The sequence below is a fragment of the Coptis chinensis genome, chromosome 6 (assembly GCF_015680905.1).
Source record: "Coptis chinensis isolate HL-2020 chromosome 6, ASM1568090v1, whole genome shotgun sequence".
NCBI lineage: Eukaryota > Viridiplantae > Streptophyta > Magnoliopsida > Ranunculales > Ranunculaceae > Coptis > Coptis chinensis.
The window spans coordinates 92,225,107-92,242,708 of record NC_141461.1 but is presented as its reverse complement, the minus strand read 5'-3'; the positions used below and the strand labels follow the sequence as shown (position 1 = coordinate 92,242,708).

Sequence of the window (17,602 nt, the reverse complement as noted above, 5' to 3'; positions counted from 1 at the left end):
TTAATTTTGTTTGTTGTCAAGTGGACAAAACGCAATCCTTCCTCCAATGACCAATCACTCTGCTCTATCACTCTTCAAGTAAGGGTGAAATTCGAGTTAAACAAGCCGAGCTTTATCATGTTCAAATTCAGCTCGCTAATTATATGAGTTTTAAATTGAGCTCGAGCTCAATTTATATAGTTAAACGAACGAGCTCGAGCTAAGTTTAAACGAGCCAAGACCAAGCCGAGCCCGAGCCAAATAAATATGTTATTTAAGCTAAACAAGCCGACTTCATCAAGTTATTTTACACGATAAATATCTTTATTTCAATAGTTAAACAACGAGCTCGAACTTTTAAAACGAACCGCCCCAAGAAAACCCGATTATCGGAGGCTTTTAATTATAAATATGCTATTTAACTAAACAAGTAACTTCATAAGTATTTGTTATAATGAAATTTAATTTAAACTCGAACTTGGCTTAAAAACGAAAACTTAAACGAGCCAAGTCCAAACCGAGTTCCGAGCCCTCTGCTCAAATTCCACCCTTATCTCCAATTACATTGAACCACATCCACACCTCGTGCTATCCATCTTCTCTAGTGCAGCCTCCAAGTAGGAAATCACTCAAAAGATTCAACGTTATTATTTTACTCAGATGAACTAAATTAATAAGAAAGATAAAAAATACAAAAGTCCACTGCTAGTTGCCTGGACCATCACGTGTGTTGTTAAATGATCAATCGTCACTCGCATTTATTTTTATTTGTGCCAATTTGATCGAGCTGTTTGGTTCGGTATGAATATGACGGGTGCTATGGTGCTATTTAAGTATTAATAATACGGCGCGGTGCAAAAGGACAACCCTTTTTTATAATATTAATAATACGGCTTTAGCTGTATTATTAATGGGCGGTGATAACGGTCAAAATGCAACAATGCAAGGACTGAGATGGTGAGTGAGTCTGGGGGCAAATCTAATTCTCATAATTTGAAGGGGGCAAGTCTAATTAATATTTTTAAATGGGAGTGCAGGTCAAAAAAACCCAAAATAATAGAACAATATCTACATATATTAATTTTTCTATCACTAGCTCTCTTCTTTAAGACATATATGATGTTGTAACTTGTGATAAGAAACTCATTGCATTTCTTTCTCTTGAATCTCCCTCATTAATCTTAGCTCAACTGATCCTTTTTATGGAATATAATTTTAATTTTGATAAGTTTTAAATATTAACATAAATATGGGTTTGAAAGTTGGAAAGTTGGAAGTATGAATTGATCTAATATTAATATGATTAAGTATAGGGAATTGGATAGACGTGGTCAGTACTCTATTTTTTTATTTTTTTTTGTAACCAGTCAGTACTCTATTTTACAACCATAAATATTGAAGTAAGATTTAAAGTCATTTTTTCCTCTTTTATGTAATTCCGAGTTTGACCATTGTGTTTTTTACTAAGAAATTGTTGTTTTGTCTTCAAATTGACCTTGTAGAAAAACCCAACCAAAATAAAACCCATATCAAATTTAATAAAAAACATAAAAAAAGTATTGGGATATTCTTATTTTGTCTTTCTTGGTTTATTTTCATTCCGAATCACTTGCACATTTCCCAATTTGAATAAAGAAAGAGGTATCAAAGTGAAAACAGGGTGTGGAGAGTAAGAGGTAAGATATAGTGGTCGAGTTAATTAACTTTCAAAGGTGTCGAGATCGAGTGTTTGTATTATTGAGAAAAAAAAACGTGGTGTTGAGCGAGTGTAAAACAGGATGTAACAAATATTACTCCCAAAAATTTTCCGAAACCTCTCAATTTGGTCAATAAGCGAGTGTAAAACAGGGTGCAACAATTATTATTCCCAAAAAAATTCCGACACTTCTCAATTTGGTCCAATAACTTTTACTTGATGCCTAAATTAATTTATAAAATTATACTTATATGGTGTCATAATTATAAAGTTTACTACAACTAATAATTAATTAGACCGGAAAAATACCGTTGGTCCTAATTTTGTGCAATTCAATGATTATATCACTTGATGTAAAACATTGTGTTATTATTAATTTGTTATTATATTTATAATAAAAATAACAATAATAATAATTATTATGTTTATTTTGTGTTGTTATTGTTGTTGCTGCTAAAATAACTAATTTCTACCAAACAAATGCTTTTATAGACCTATGGAAAGTTCTCCCTATAATGTCATTATTTAGAATGTTAGAAAACTCTTGTTTAAGGCTAATGAAATTATACATGGATACAGTAGTAGTTTTTAATTTATAACCATAATTTCGATAAGTTATAATTGTGGTCAACATATCAAGAGCAATATCAAAATTTGTGAAGTTTGAGATATATTTAAATTAAAAAAATAAAAAAACACTCTAACATTACTTGATGGACATTGACGGGTGTAATGAGATAAAATTGTGCAAACAGCTTATATATGAATTAGTTATTTGTTTAAGAATAATACAAATTGTGACAAATATATGTTTTATACAATTTGCACATATTCATATTTATGTAAAATTGAACCCTATCTTTATCAATTTTATCAACACAAACAGTCTTAACCATGGTATATATATTTAGGGTTTAGGGTTTAGGGTTCATAAATAATAATAATAATAATAAACTCTCATAACGAAATTGAGATTGTCCCCTCCTACAGGTAAAGACTACAACAACAAACACTGTAACTACAACCGTAAAGTACGATATTAGATATATGCATCGCCCTCCACCTCCATCCCTCTTACTTACGTATAGGATAACTAATCATGTCATCCCGACTATAATAAATCCTATTGCATCTATAATACTCTTGGAAAGAGCATACCCAAATGTATGTAGTCACAATAAAATACATACCTACACTTAGCCCTACTATCCTGACATGGCATCCACCTCTAAGTAGGTGATATGGATTATGAGTATATATACAGATAAGCTATCAAAACAGAAATCAAAAAATTGGATGCATGTTTCGCAATGCTAATCACAAACTCATATATCATGACAATACGACACACTCAATTACTCATTCTCAAAGACATTGTCAAATTTCAAGCCACCAAAAATGAAAAAAGTACAACTAATGCTAAGGTAGAGCTCGAGTGTAAGGTCTCTCCATCGATGAACTCGTGCGTACGTAGATATCTTATACAAATTCAAAATTATAAACATATAGGCATTGGAGAGATAAGTGGAACTCAAAAGGCACACACTTTGCCACATCCATAGGGCAACTAGCACAGTACATAAAAAAGGTAATAATTTACCAAATACAAATTAAAAGTATTTATAATAATTAAATGCACCCACACACATACAACTTGATCACTGAATAAACCTATATATATATATATATATCCAATAAATACAATAATATGTCTATGATTACGAGTCAAAGCATATGAAGCGAGACAAAGATAATAACAACGCACTTAAAAATAAAACCGAAATAAATAAATTGTGGTGACAATTGGACATCACTAATAAGTAATAACATTTGTGATAACATGCATTTATCAAAGTTCTACAATTAATTTAATGTCTAACTAGTACATGTAATAATGTTCACATTTACACCAAAGGGTTGAACCTCAATAGACTAGTAATACGTGTGTGTTGATTTGATAATCTCGGAAAATTTGATATTTTTATTTAATTTGTAAGAGGTTGAGTTGACAAAAAAAAATGCATGTTTATTTAATTTTTTGGCATACGAGTTGGTTAATTGGTATACATTGGAATTTAGTGGCAAGAATGTGTTGAAATTTTGCTTTGGGCCATTTGGTGTTGTTTTGATTTTAGTGTATTGCTTTTTTACCAGTGTCCTTTGTAAATTTTTATGTCATGAAAACTATTTTTTTATGGTTCAATTTAATTGTATGTGTTTTGCCTTTGCTTAATTTTCGAAAAGAATTTTGTTTTTTCCTAACAATATTACTATTATTAATTAATCCCTTTAATCTATATCCGAGCTCAAATTTTATGTTTGTGTTACGGTCCAATAACAAAAGCAACTTAAAACATTATATAGGTTCCAAATATAACAATCAATTACTTTATAAGATATTTATGCAAGGGTTTTCATTTAGACACTATTGATTTTACCAAATGCACCACACAATAACTACAAAACAAACGGTCCTATAATCATGTATGTAAAAATAATAATATTTTAAAAACAATTTATTAATAATCAAAACACAATTATTATTTTATAAATTTTTGTAGTATTCAAAATCAAACAAAAGATATTTATAAAATTTATTACTAATTGAAGATACTCATTGATTTATTTATTATATTAAAAAAATGATTGAATTATAAAATTTATCATAATTTGGAGGAACCACAACATGAAAACAAATAAGTCTCATAATAATTTGCGAATAAAATTTATAATTTTGTCTCAACATTATTACAGTTGAAATCAAAACAAAATTTTTAATGAAATTATTCAATCACGCATTTGAATATACTCATTCATTCAAATTTATGGAAGATGATTAAAATTTTGAATTTGTCAACATTGAAAATACACATTAATTCAATGGAACGCAATATAAAACCAAACTATAATCAAAATTAAACAAATTTTTATTTTTTTTTTATAAAAACATAATATTCTTAAATGTTGCCTATTCAATTTCCAAGTGGTTCCCATTTGATCTTAGGATTTGTTTGGTTTTGTTTTGGGTGTGGACAACTCTTGGTAAAATAAGTGGTGCATTTATGAAAACCTTTATGTGATTGCCTCTTGGTTGCATAGACTCAATCTAGTAGTCATGTGTATTAAATTAGTCCACACTTATCGACGATCCTCTTTAGGTACAACTATTAATCAACATGGGTGAAGTGAGAACAAACAAAAAATCTTGTAACTTGAATAAAATAATGTCAATTGATCTAGGTGATGACTATGTGATCATTAAAGAATGAAAAACATATATTATATATATATATATATATATATATATATATATATATATATATATATATATATATATATATATATATATATATATATATATTATAGTGCATAAAACAATGAAACTATGGATTATAAATGTTAATAACCAACCATCCTTATGACTTAAAGAAACTCAACTATCGTACTATTGGCAAAGGTAATAAACAACGTCCATATGAAAATATAAAGTGAATTTAGTGTTAAGTGTTAACATGAAAAAAAAAATTGAACAAAGAGGAGGTGTGAGAAAATAGTTGAATGAGAGAGAATAGGAGTTTAACAAAGTCCGGAGAGAATGTTTTTTCCCAATACAAAGATTGATAAAAGAAAAATAAAAATAAAAATAAAAAAAATAAAGGGTAGGTGTTATTCCACCCATGCCACATTTTGTTGTTGTGTAGAAAATTTGTTTGTAATCCACCTCCTTCCTATTTATGCTCCACACTTTATTTGCAAAATAGTAACAATTTAAGTACGTGCAATACTTTTGCCTTATTTCCATATATATTTATGCTCTACACTTCATTTGCAAAATGTTAACAAATTGACTCCAATGCCAAATACAATTTTGGTGACATAAATCTAAAAAAGAATATGCGAAATGTATATCACAGATAGCATCCTAGTAGTGGGGCTACGAGTTAAATAAATAAATAAAATATGAAAAAAACAACACGTAAAGGAAGTGGGGCTACGACTTAATAACTGAAAAAAAAAAAAAAAAAATAAAATGTTTATTGTTGTGGTTCATTTTTATCCGTTGTTTTTGGGCGGATCTAATTCCGGACTGATGTTCAAGAACAACAACATTGTTACCAGGATCTTTGAGCGTCAAATTCGAACGCCAGCCCCCAGTACTAGCGTATGTCATCTGTCTCTCCCTTATTGTTTTTGAACCATGTAAAATAGTTATTTTCTTGTTGCTATCGATACAAATAATTTACACTGATCAAAATAAAAGAAAGCTTGTGAGGATTAATTAACCTGAGTTAGGGGTGGAATTCGAGCTAATCGGCTCAACTTGTTTATTTAAACGAGCTTTAATATAGGCTCAAGCTTGGCTCATATATTATATGAACGAGTCCGAGCTGAGCTTAAATGAGCCGAGCCTGAGCCAAGCCCGAGTAGCTCGGCTATTTTACACTGTGATGATGGTATTTGAGCTTATTGAGCTGAGCTTCACCCTGCTCGTTTATTAAGCGAGCTATAATATGGGCTCAAGCTTGGCTCATTTAGTTAAATGAACGAGCTTGAGCCAAGCTTAAACGAGCCAAGCCCGAGCTACTCGGCTCAAATTCCACCCCTAAACCTGTAGACTGGATGGAGTAAGTTATTAGAATAGACAAGGGACCTAAGTATGGCTCTGCTGCGACAGTTGAGGGTTGTTACAGTAAGGAAAGATGCCACTGGCAGCAAAAACAACAAGACAACAAATAGGAGAAACTGACCAACTAAGCTATTTAGTAGGGGAAAGGTAGTTGCCACGATGTCTGAACAAACATGCCTCATATGGTCATACACACGGTTACATGGTGAGCCTCCAATACACCCCCTCACTTCAGGTGTTCTTTTTGTCTTAATCTAAGTAACATGGATACTTCATATTCTTAAAAGAAATTTGTGTCGAACGCGAGTATGGGTTTCTTCTATACCCTAAAAAGACTAAGAGAATAACTCTATTAACCTAGTTACAACTCCATGATATGCCACAGTTTTTTATTTATAAGGAGGCGCTTTGTAAGGTCTGGTTCCCAAGAATTACTTGCGTGTAGAATAATAATAATTTTCTTTTAAATTAGCTGTGTCCTCGTGCCCCCTACTTTAAATAGATGGCGTGTGTCAATGCGACTTAGTTCTCAATCCCCATTAAAAAATTTATTATAAAAATGAAAATGACACTGAAATGCCTTGAACATGCCCTGTGTGGTACCTGTATTAACTGTGAAGATATATCCTTTGAAAATTATGTTGCTTGTCTCACTAAAAATGTCCTGTTGAGATTAATTTTCATATGTATATACATATAGACTTATGCTCAAGATTTTTGACTTTTTTTGTAAAATCTCGAAATATAGAAGCACATTAATATCAGTCCACCACATGTGCACCATCACCATTCTCCATTCACGACTTTACTTACTTTTTGCTTCCTTTGGATATATCCGCTTCACATACTTCATACTTTCACAGCATTATAGATATGAAATGAATGCGCAGACTGACAGACAACCTCATTGCAAGAGGTCGCACGTGTAACTTGATGCCTAATGTTGACAATGACAGGTTAATTGTACAAGGCGATTCTATGAGAATCTAGTCCCAGACTGTACCATATACAATGTTGACTGCCCAGACCATTCTTTTCGCAAGTTTACGGATGACGGCCAGTACCTCATAAGTTTCAGCAGGAATCACCAGGATCTTATTGTTTATAGGCTAACTTGGCCATCATTTTCATGCAAGGAAGAACATTCTGATTTCCTTGATTTGCCACCAAAGGCAAAGAGGTTTGAAAGCTTCTTCACCCAACTTTATTGTGTATCACTTGCATCAAGCAATGAGTTTATCTGCAAGGACTTCTTCTTGTATCTGGAGACTAAACAATTTGGACTATTTGCAACTCAAACTGCTCAAGTCTATGACGCACCTGCTACAGATGGCACCACTCAAGGAATTCCATCAATAGAAAAGATAACCTTCCACCTTGTGAGGTTTGTTGGGAAATGACAGTTAGATCTTGTTGATAACACTAAAATAATGCTTCTGCTTTTTGAATTGGTTTGTAATATCTTTTGTGTAGATTGGAAGATGGGATTACATTGGATGAGAAAGTATTCAGCAATGACTTTGTCAATTTGGGCCATAACATGGGCGTGTTTTTGTATGATGATTTATTGGCTATCATGTCGCTTCGCTATCAAACAATTCACATTCTGCAAATCCGGGATGCTGGAAACCTTGTTGATGTGCAAGTTATTGGGGCAGTTTGCCGAGAGGATGACAAACTATTTCTCAGTTCCCATGCTCAGGCAAGTAAAGTTGTTGTTGGTAATGAATCTTCTGAAGATATCCAGCAGGCACTGGTTAATGAATATCCAAGTATTTAGTTTTTTTTCTTTGTTTATTTGTTTTTCACTTTTTGTATTTACTCTTCATCCAAATATATCCCACATAAAGAGAAATGGAAGTCTGGTCAAAGGTGAACTTTATGAGAGAACTTCCTCTATTGCAATGATAAAGGTCGATCCTTACCCAATCTGGCATCAGCACGTGAACGGCCTAGACACAAATCTCCCAGAAGTAGGAGTAAGTATAATTGACTGGCTCAGATTAGACGTAGTTAAAGTGACAAAAGTTAGACACACCAGTTTCCTTTTTTTCTACATATTACAGATTTACAGTTTTCTGAATATCAAGAAAAAAAATGCTATCTGAGAGAGGCCTTTAGATTCCCAAATACAGGCATTAAGGACATTTGGAGTATGGATGAGCTAGCCTATTAGGAGTTTGGGCTCAAGTGAAAAGGTTTCCATCTATGTTTACATGGACATGCCATATCTTGAAAATAATCCGTGTCGGATACGTATCCACGCATTCGTGTCGGACACATATACATCAATTTTTGGTATTTCACTGTGTTTGACACTTCATATCCGTATCGGATATGGCCACACCTATCCGTGTCAATGTAACTTAGGTTCCATTGAAAACAGAAGTTCCAAAAATAGCTTACTAGGAATTTGTTATAACTCTGAGGAAGATGGTGACCATTTACTTGTCACATGTATGGAGGCTAGAAGGGTCTGGGCTACGCTGTCAAAGGCGCCAGTCCCACGGAGTCGCTCAAGGCACCAAAGATGCTAATTTTAGTCAAATTTGTTGCAGCTTGTTGTCAAAGGAGCTCCAAGGGAAGCCTGGTGCCTAGTGCCTCACCTCGCCCTGAGAACATAGGGTACTGTATATTTTCCTAGTTTCTTTCAACAAGCCATTGGTACTCCTCAATGAAACCATGTTCTAAAAGCAATGATATGGGCGCTTTAGAAGGAGTGCAAGCGGAGGATGTTCAATATTATTGCAAAAATTACTTATGTGAATCTCATGGAGATTAGGGAGGTCATGTAGACTGTGAGGGTTTTGCATTTTGGGACGTGTATTATCAAAATTTAATTTGTAATTTCGATTCTGTTCAACTTGCTATGCTAGTCTTTTGTATCTGGGTATGGCAATTAGTGTCTTGCTGAAGCTTCTACCAAGGGTTCGTTGGTGGTTTGCTTTGGATGACAATTTATCTTCTATTAATAAAAAAGGAAGATTGAACTATTCTGTGTGACTAAATTAAATCTTCCGCTACATGCCCTTAGGGAGTCATGTTTTACTGTCTTATCTATTTTTCGTTATATGTATATAGGGACAAGATCAATATACAACACTTTTTATACAACATATATACAATGGCCTCCATCTCACTCTACTTCTACTGCTACTGCTGCTGCTAACACTACCACTACCACTACCACTATTCTTGTTGTTGTTGTGTTGTTTCTATGTAAAGAAATATGCAAATAAGGAAAAAGTCAATATATTGCTAACCTCCACTGATTGTGCACTTTAGGTACCCCCCCTTCCCATTTTTTTTTAAAAGTTAGAATTGTTATATGTTTTTTAGTATTTTGCGACCTATCAGCAGTTTCTTGTAAGAAATTTTCTAATATGTTATCTTTCTGTTTCAACTTACAGTTTATATTTTATCTTGCAGTACATGGTAAGCCTGGAGAAATATAAGCAGCCAGAGTTGCCTTTAAATCAAGGTGAAAATGAAGTTCAGCATCAGCAACAATCACCAGAGGCACACACATCCTTTTTGAGTGGTATCAAGCAGCGCTTGCTCTCATTTATGTTTCGGGGAATATGGAATGAGGAAAGTGACGAAAGCATGGTTGGTCATTGAGATTTATAATCCAATTAACTTCCTGAGTCTCAGGTCTTGAAAACATTATCACCAGCTAATCTCATTCCCAATAAATTTAAAAATTGAAAAGACATTAAACTACTTGCAATTTTCACATGCCACCTTCTGTATTTGGTACCTGCTTTTCTTCTTGATTTGCAACTGTTTTGGGAACTGTACTTACTGTTTGCAGTTGTTTTCTAGTTTCTGTTTGTCTTTCCTTTGTTGAATTGAGGGTGGGTGTGTTAGTGGTGATGGGGTGGGGTTATGGTCTTGAAAAATTAGCTACCAGCTAGTATTCGAGTGTTAGTGGCATTCCTTTTTTATTATAATAATATACTATCATTTACATGTAAAAATTACTTATGTTTATGTTTTTGCTTTTTTATGTGAATAAGGCCTTCATTGCACGTAGGATCCATGTTATCCCTTTTGGTAAGCTGCAATATTTAAGATTCTATTACGGTTGTTACCGTCCTAGTAGGTTTTTTTTTATCGGTAAAATGTGATGTGTATATATATTTAATCATAAGTCAACTTTGTAGGATGAGATATCCCACTCAAATACAACAAAGGGAAAGACAGATACAATATCGATGCTAGAAAAAAAGAAAACTACGACTGCTAGAGAAAACTAAAACAAAGGGATGCAATCATGCATGACCGAGCAAGGAATCCCATCTGAACATAATATCCCCAAAAGATGTATCTGTCCGACTCCTCCTCCTCCTAAAACTTCGACCAGAGAAAGACAAACCCCTTGATTGCCACAATCATCTGTGCCATAGCCATCGCACATCCATCAAAGTGTCTCTTGTTCCTTTCCAGCCACAAAGCCCACATGATAGTGAAAGGTAAGATGCTCCACACTCTGCATCCCTTTAAGGAATGGACACTAAGCACCCAAGACTTCAACAAATCTTTCACTGACCGAGGAACAACCCAATACACCCCAGAGTGGCCCACAAAGTAACTCTATATCTCTCAAGAAAAAGGACAACGAAATGAGAGTATGACTCTCTGACTCCCCATCTGCCATACACAGTTAATTACAGTGTCCTATTTACAATTTGTTAGAGTCCAAAGTGTTAAGTCTATATGAAGTCATCAAACCATTTAGTAGTTAGCAATCAATCAGTTTCATTAATAATCAGAGTTCTGCTTAAAATCTCAGTTTATCTTCTAATTCAAGTTCTTAACCCTTACAGAAGGGGAGTTTTTCGTTGTTGGAATACCTGTTCATGATTATAAAGATCCTTACGGTTCTTCTTCTGTGAAAGTGATTGTTCTCATGTCTTAATCAATGAGTTTCTTTACTGTCTGAAAATACAGCTTGCCATTATTGAGGGATCATCTTTCGATAATATTAACATGTTTTAAAGGTTTATAAACAAGTGTCAAAATGGTATATCTAAGTCAACATTTCCTAACACACTAGTCATCAAATTTCAAAAGGTAAAACTTCTACTTATAAACATGATCTCCTGCATCATTCACCCTTGCCTGAATACAACTTGCTCTAGTTGTGCACCTCTTAAAAAATCTTCCCCATTAACAACCTGCGTAAGATAAGAAAATCAGTGTCAACTGTTGCCCCTGGAGTCTAATAGCTCGAGCATTTGGATTAAATGGCAACTTAGCAAGTATAATCTATGATTCATGATGTTTCGTGTATCTGTTGGTCCCATTGTGTGTCTCTCTTGGTGTAGTTCAGTATTGTACATGACTTATGATTGGTTGTACCAAAGTAAATGTTGCATGTGACTGCTGTACAGAGCTTTGTGATCTGATTTTATTTCCAAACTTAATGTTGCTCATGGTTTCTGTACTTGTCCCAGCAGAGAGTTCAATCTTTGAAGAAGAGGTTTTATTTTCACTTTCAAGATTATGTTGACTTGATTATGCTGAAGGTAGTTTCCGACTTTTTGTCATATACATCTGTGTAGTTGCTTCTGTTTTATTTCACTGGATAAGATTATTTTGTTGGAGTTTTTCTTTTAAATTCTTAATACGATATCCTTATTACAGAAAATGTTTATGTATACTACTTTTAACAGGTGCAATTCCTAGATCGACACCACCTGTTGATCAAGTTTGGTAGTGTAGATGGAGGGGTATGATATCTCTCTCTTTATCTCCATGGCAACTTTTATTGTGCAGTAATACAACAGTTTGTATTATTTATTTGTTTATTAATTTTTCCAATTTGCATTTTTAGGTATCACGAAATGCTGATCATCAGCCTTCATTCCTTGCTGTATATAGCATGGAGTCGACTGAAATTATTGCATTTTATCAGGTAACTGCTTGTTTTTGTTCCATAGTTCTTGAGTTCTTGTTAAATGGTACACCTATCTATCTCACACTTATATGTTTTTTTTTTTCAGAATTCGGCAGATGAACTTTATTGCTTGTTTGAGCAATTCTGTGATCACTTCCATGCTACATCAAGGAACACGTTGTACATGAACTTCATATCATCTCACTCCAATAACATCTATGCTCTTGAGCAACTTAGGTCTATTAAAAACAAAGCAAGTAGTTTGTTACAGGTAAGTTTCATTACCACAGAAGTATAATTCTTCTGTTCCTGAGTTATATTTTTATTGAAGACCTGGTCATTGGATGGACATATTCATTTTACATGGTTCTTTTGAGAAACTTGTATGTGCAATTGTATCTTGTGTGTTTCCTTGCATTTTTATGCAGGAAGTTTGACCCTACAACTTTGAAAATAGTAACAGTCCTTTGTTGATCTCCTCAGTTTGCGAAGAAGATGCTGGTGTCATTACCTTTCAGCTGCCAATCCCAGAGCCCTTCTCCTTACTTCGATCAATCACTATTTCGGTTCGATGAAAAGGTCTGAAATGCACAAATATTCCGAAGAATGAAAAATTGAAATAGTATATGGATCTCTTATGTTATCCAGTTTTAGAGCACATGCTTCTCTAATCTCCCTGATTTTAAACTGTTGCTTCTGCTCATTGTCTATGTAATTAAGTAGCGGTTTGCAACATTATCATTCAGATTGCTAATATATAAATTAAAGACAACTGGAATTGGTGTTCTCAGATAGTCTCCCTGTTCTCTTTTATCAAAGTTTGTTGTCCTTACCTCCTTGACTGTGTAAATTGGTCATTGAGTACCAGAGGAGACTCCATGGATGTTAATATGACTTTGTAACCACTTTTGATAATTATGACTTAACCATATATTTCTGTTTCAATTCTGAATTCTTTGTCATCCTAATAATCTTGTTTAGCATTCCCCTTTTCTCAATTAATAGATTGATATCACTCCTTAGATTCAAATTAGATGGTATTGATATTTAATTAATTGCCTACTTACAAAAAGAAAAGTAAAAGAAGAAGTCTTATCTTCAAACGATCATTTTACATTTTAGTATTTTACACGTCTTTTTGTGGTTTCCAAGCTTGTAGCTCACTACTTCATGAATCATTGGTTAAAATATGGCATATCTGTGACATGTATGTAGGAACAAACCATGCTTCCATGAGGAGAATCCCCACCCCCCCCCCTCCCCTCCTTTTTTTTTTTTTTTTTTTTTAATCTATGCATTGAACCTGCTCTGAGTATTGGGGTTTTTTTTTTTTTTAGGTAAGCGGGGTTTTTTAATGCTCTGAGTATTGTTTGTTAACATAGTCTGGAATACATTATTTTAAGTTGTATTTTATATTGAGTGCATTGTGTAATTTTTCATTGGTTTTTCCAGTTCACATTATGGTGGCATGCCAAGTAAAAAGGGACGAAATCATTAATCTCCCTTAGTAGGTAACAGAAAACATCTGGAGAGATATAGATTTCTCGGATACTCTTTGTGCAAAATGTCAAAAATTACTTCAGCCTAATGTGCGTGTCTATTGCTTTCTATGTCTCATCTTTATCTTTTTCTCAAGTCTGTCAATCAGATTGGTGATGTCTGTACCAAGGCATTGAGTAGGAATACTTTAGAGTTTTATGTCCAAGCTAGGTATGTGATCCTGTTTTAGGGGGCGTGTGCATGTAACGCATGTTAGAGGTTTATATTTCATTGGTTGCCGTTTGTCTTGTTTTGGGTGTTTTAGTCATATACCCCTGTATTAAGACATCAGCCTCAACAGATCTGTGTTAGCTTTCTCCCTCTCTTGATTGGAGATTGAGTCCCAACATCACATCGAAATTCGATCCAATATTTAGAAGGACGCGGTTCATTCTCAATCACTTGCCTTTTGAGGCCAACACATTTTGCCTTATTATATATATAGGTGTCCAACAAGGGAATGATCTGTTTTCTCTGTAAGCCCAAAGACTTTTCTTTTTTAGTAATGTTTGTATTTTAAATGTGCTAATACGTATTTAAATTTTTGGTTCTTGGTTTTTACCGTAGCTCTATTGTCTTAAAGATTAAACTTCAGAATATTTCTGTTGTGCAGCTGATTTCTGCTATTGACCGACACAGACAATCCACGGAGCACCCGATTAAGTTCATCTCTAGGAGGCACCCTAATATCTTCAAGTTCAAGATAAAACCAGGCAAGGTTTCCAATTTCAATTACAATATTTATCCTATTTGGTCAGCCTTTATATGAAAACATAATACATAGTATCAATCAATTAATGGGGTTATGTTTTCCCATTAAAAATTTGCAACAGCAAGACAGGTGTGTCCATAATCTCTTGTAAAAATGCTGGTACAACAGGAAGTAAAACACATAATTACTAATTCTATGTTAGTGTATTGATGAATATCAATTGCCAAATTGATTTGGTTGATAGTAATAATAATTTATCCATATGTGTTTGAAATTAATCTATGTATCTTGAAAGATAGCTCGCCACTCGGCAGTATCTTCTTATAAACTTATTTCTACAGTTATCAAAAATAAAAAATAAAAACTTATTTCTACAGTTAAAATGACTCAGTTTGATGTTTCTAAGGAAATCATAATTAAATATGAAATTTTGTTTTATATTCACAACTTACTTTTGGACATGAATGATAATTATCTTTGACAAATTTGCGTAGCTGTTTTCAAACACATTCCTGCTGGTATCTTGAATATTTTTGTTGTTCGATCAGTAGAGAAGAATGTTTTTGACATCCAATTAAAGTAGAGTAGAGATAGTAGGCGAAATGGCCTCGCACACACACACAAGATAGAAAAAAAAGGAAAAAAGACAAACCACATTTGCAAAGCCTAAAAGAACTCTCTCATTCACCACTTATGAGATTCTCTATCTACAACGAAAGTAAAAAAAGGTAAATGCCTTGGCTCCTCCAACACTTGCCATGGAAGCTAAAGTTGATTAGTTATTGCGACTTAACTCTTAGATATAATGATTCCCCTTGAAAGACGTTCCAGAGGAAACGTCTTGAATTAATTGTATTCCAGTTTATTGCAATATTTTGAAACTGAGAGAATTAGCTTTAGATACAAACAGAATGCTTTGAAAGATTTTCTTACGCTTGAACTCCAGGGCGACCTTATGTTTAAGGCTGCAGGCATTGTAAAATTAGAAGTTGGTTTTTGTATGGAGTTGGTACACAGTTCATTGCAATAATTTGAAACTGAGAGAATTAGCTTTAGATACTAACAGAATGCTTTGAAAGATTTTCTTACGCTTGAACTCCAGGGCGACCTTATGTTTAAGGCTGCAGGCATTGTAAAATTGAAAGTTGGTTTTTGTACTGAGTTGGTACACAGCGTCTATTCCTTGGTTTAAACATGTATTGCGTCCCTTGTACTTCAGTTGCACTAGCGGGTGAAAGAAAAGTTTGTCACTGATTAGGACTGTTTTATAGATAGGAATGGTTGCTTATGAAAAAAAGCAGCTACCATATTCATTCTTGTTTTTTATTCATTTAATAAATAATTTGTTGGCATTTATTTTGGATTAATGGTGAATTGTGATGCATTTACCATGAATAGGTCCAGAAGCTGGAGGGGCCGATGGTCAAACAAAGAAGATCTCATCATTTTTGTTCCACCCTATCTTACCTCTAGCTCTTTCTGTCCAGCACACGCTTCGGCAACCATCTGTTGTGAATATTCACTTCCGCAGTTAGTTACATCTCTATTTGCGGAGTTCATTACCCGTGCTTCTGATGCTGTCAGTGGCTTATGAGATCTGGAGTAAGCCAAACAATGTTATAAGTTGTAATTATTGTGATTATAATGATATTAATCTGTGGTTTTGGGAAGATACTTCCATAGGTGTTTATATCTCTGATGAGTGCTGATCATTCATTGAATGTGTAACAAAAGCAGTTTGAGTGACATTTTGTTACAGACATGAGTTAGCCAGTTGGGCAAGTATGGTGATGGACCTAGAAAAGCTAACGTTGAGTTGCTGAGGGGCTCCAAATCTGAGATCTGCTCAAGCTAGGAGGAATGTCTATTTTTCATTTTAGTATAGTAGTTGATAAATGCTAATTTTTATCAATTGGTAACGTTGACTATGCGAATTACAATGTGTCCCAAACGAGAAAAAGAAAAAGGAAAATGGGAATGGAAGGATGCCCCACCATTTTTTACGAACATGGTGATATATAAGGAAAAAAAAAAAGAGAGAGAAGGGATACAAGTGAAGAACAGTTGTAATAAGGTCGCCCATCTGTTAGTGACCAGTGCTCATCATCTCAGAGACTGTTTTTGGGAGATGGAAGCACCCACTTGGTTACTAGGACTATTGCAGGAGGAACTTATAACATGTAATATTCAGGTGCCTGACACACTTTAGTGCATATTTATATATATATAATGTGGTTTTACCAAAAAAAAAAAAAAGTGAAGAACAGTCGTGTCTTTACTCTTTAGAGAAGGTAGAATGACATTTTGTCCAACAGATGTTTTGATTTATAATTGGTTCAAAGAAAAACATGATGTTGATGACATAGTACAAAATATCAGGATATGAGTATTTATCGATATTCATTTTCTGAATATGTATCGTGGATATATCTCTCTTTAGGGATATTTGATATTGTTTCACATGCAAATATTGTGGATATATCCAAAATATTGATAAATATCGTAGATATTGTAGATATTTTTTGATATATCATGATACATTATTTATATTTATTTAAAATATAATGGTAAATATTAAATAAAATTATTATATACACAAAATATCTCTAAATATTGCAAAATATCCTCAAAAATCACAAATATCGCAAATATTATCAAAATATTACTGATATTTACAGTCGTATATATCTCTAAACATATCGTGATATTTATATATCTTTTTCTGAAATCTAGATAGATATTTTCAAATATCGCGATATATCGAGATATTTTGTACTATGTTGATGCAATAGTAGGATTTGATATCGAAGCCTTTGTTGTAGGACAGTGACCCAATTGCGTTTGATACAATTGATTTTTTGATTGATTTGCTTAGGAGGTTGCCAGAAAGTTAATGTGAGAGCATTCCTAATGCAGGTGGATATGGTGGGAATGTGAAAATATTCATTTCTAAATGGTTCAAAACTTTTAACCAATGCAAAGGTGAATATGAAGGTGATTATTTTTCCAAGTCAAAATGAGGGTGAAATTTTCAACCGAGATAGTGGTTGAGTTGTGAACTTTGAAAGGGATGTTGGATTCCGTCTCGTGTTTTTTTTTTTTTATTAATTTTTTTTTTGTTTTTAAAATTTTTTGTTTTTTCTTTTT

The 17,602-nt window shown here is 33.5% G+C and overlaps 1 protein-coding gene across 3 annotated transcripts; it reads left to right on the top strand.

Moving 5' to 3' along the window:
* The first annotated feature begins 5,631 nt into the window (after positions 1-5,631).
* On the top strand, positions 5,632-16,389 carry DET1 (light-mediated development protein 1 / deetiolated1 (DET1)). Of its 3 annotated transcripts, none has more exons than XM_086564092.1 (11): positions 5,632-5,837; positions 7,259-7,686; positions 7,776-8,004; positions 9,732-9,893; positions 11,765-11,833; positions 11,981-12,037; positions 12,142-12,222; positions 12,311-12,475; positions 12,688-12,783; positions 14,357-14,456; positions 15,854-16,389. In XM_086564092.1, exons 1-11 carry the CDS (start codon positions 5,706-5,708, stop codon positions 15,988-15,990), a joined length of 1,656 nt encoding a protein of 551 aa, XP_086420218.1. In that variant the 5' UTR covers positions 5,632-5,705; the 3' UTR covers positions 15,991-16,389. The 3 variants fall into 3 exon arrangements, with proteins under 3 accessions (XP_086420218.1, XP_086420217.1, XP_086420216.1); XM_086564091.1 differs by having other exon boundaries at positions 9,732-9,911; XM_086564090.1 differs by having other exon boundaries at positions 9,732-9,911; positions 11,762-11,833.
* Positions 16,390-17,602: the final 1,213 nt, after the last annotated feature.

Bases quoted from the DNA above. Each gene is read 5' to 3' on its own strand.
- DET1 (XM_086564090.1), top strand. From the start codon at position 5,706: ATGTTTATTGTTGTGGTTCATTTTTATCCGTTGTTTTTGGGCGGATCT. The intron at 12,038-12,141 runs GTATGATATCTC...TTGCATTTTTAG, and splicing joins TTGGTAGTGTAGATGGAGGG to GTATCACGAAATGCTGATCA. The intron at 12,784-14,356 runs GTCTGAAATGCA...TCTGTTGTGCAG, and splicing joins TATTTCGGTTCGATGAAAAG to CTGATTTCTGCTATTGACCG.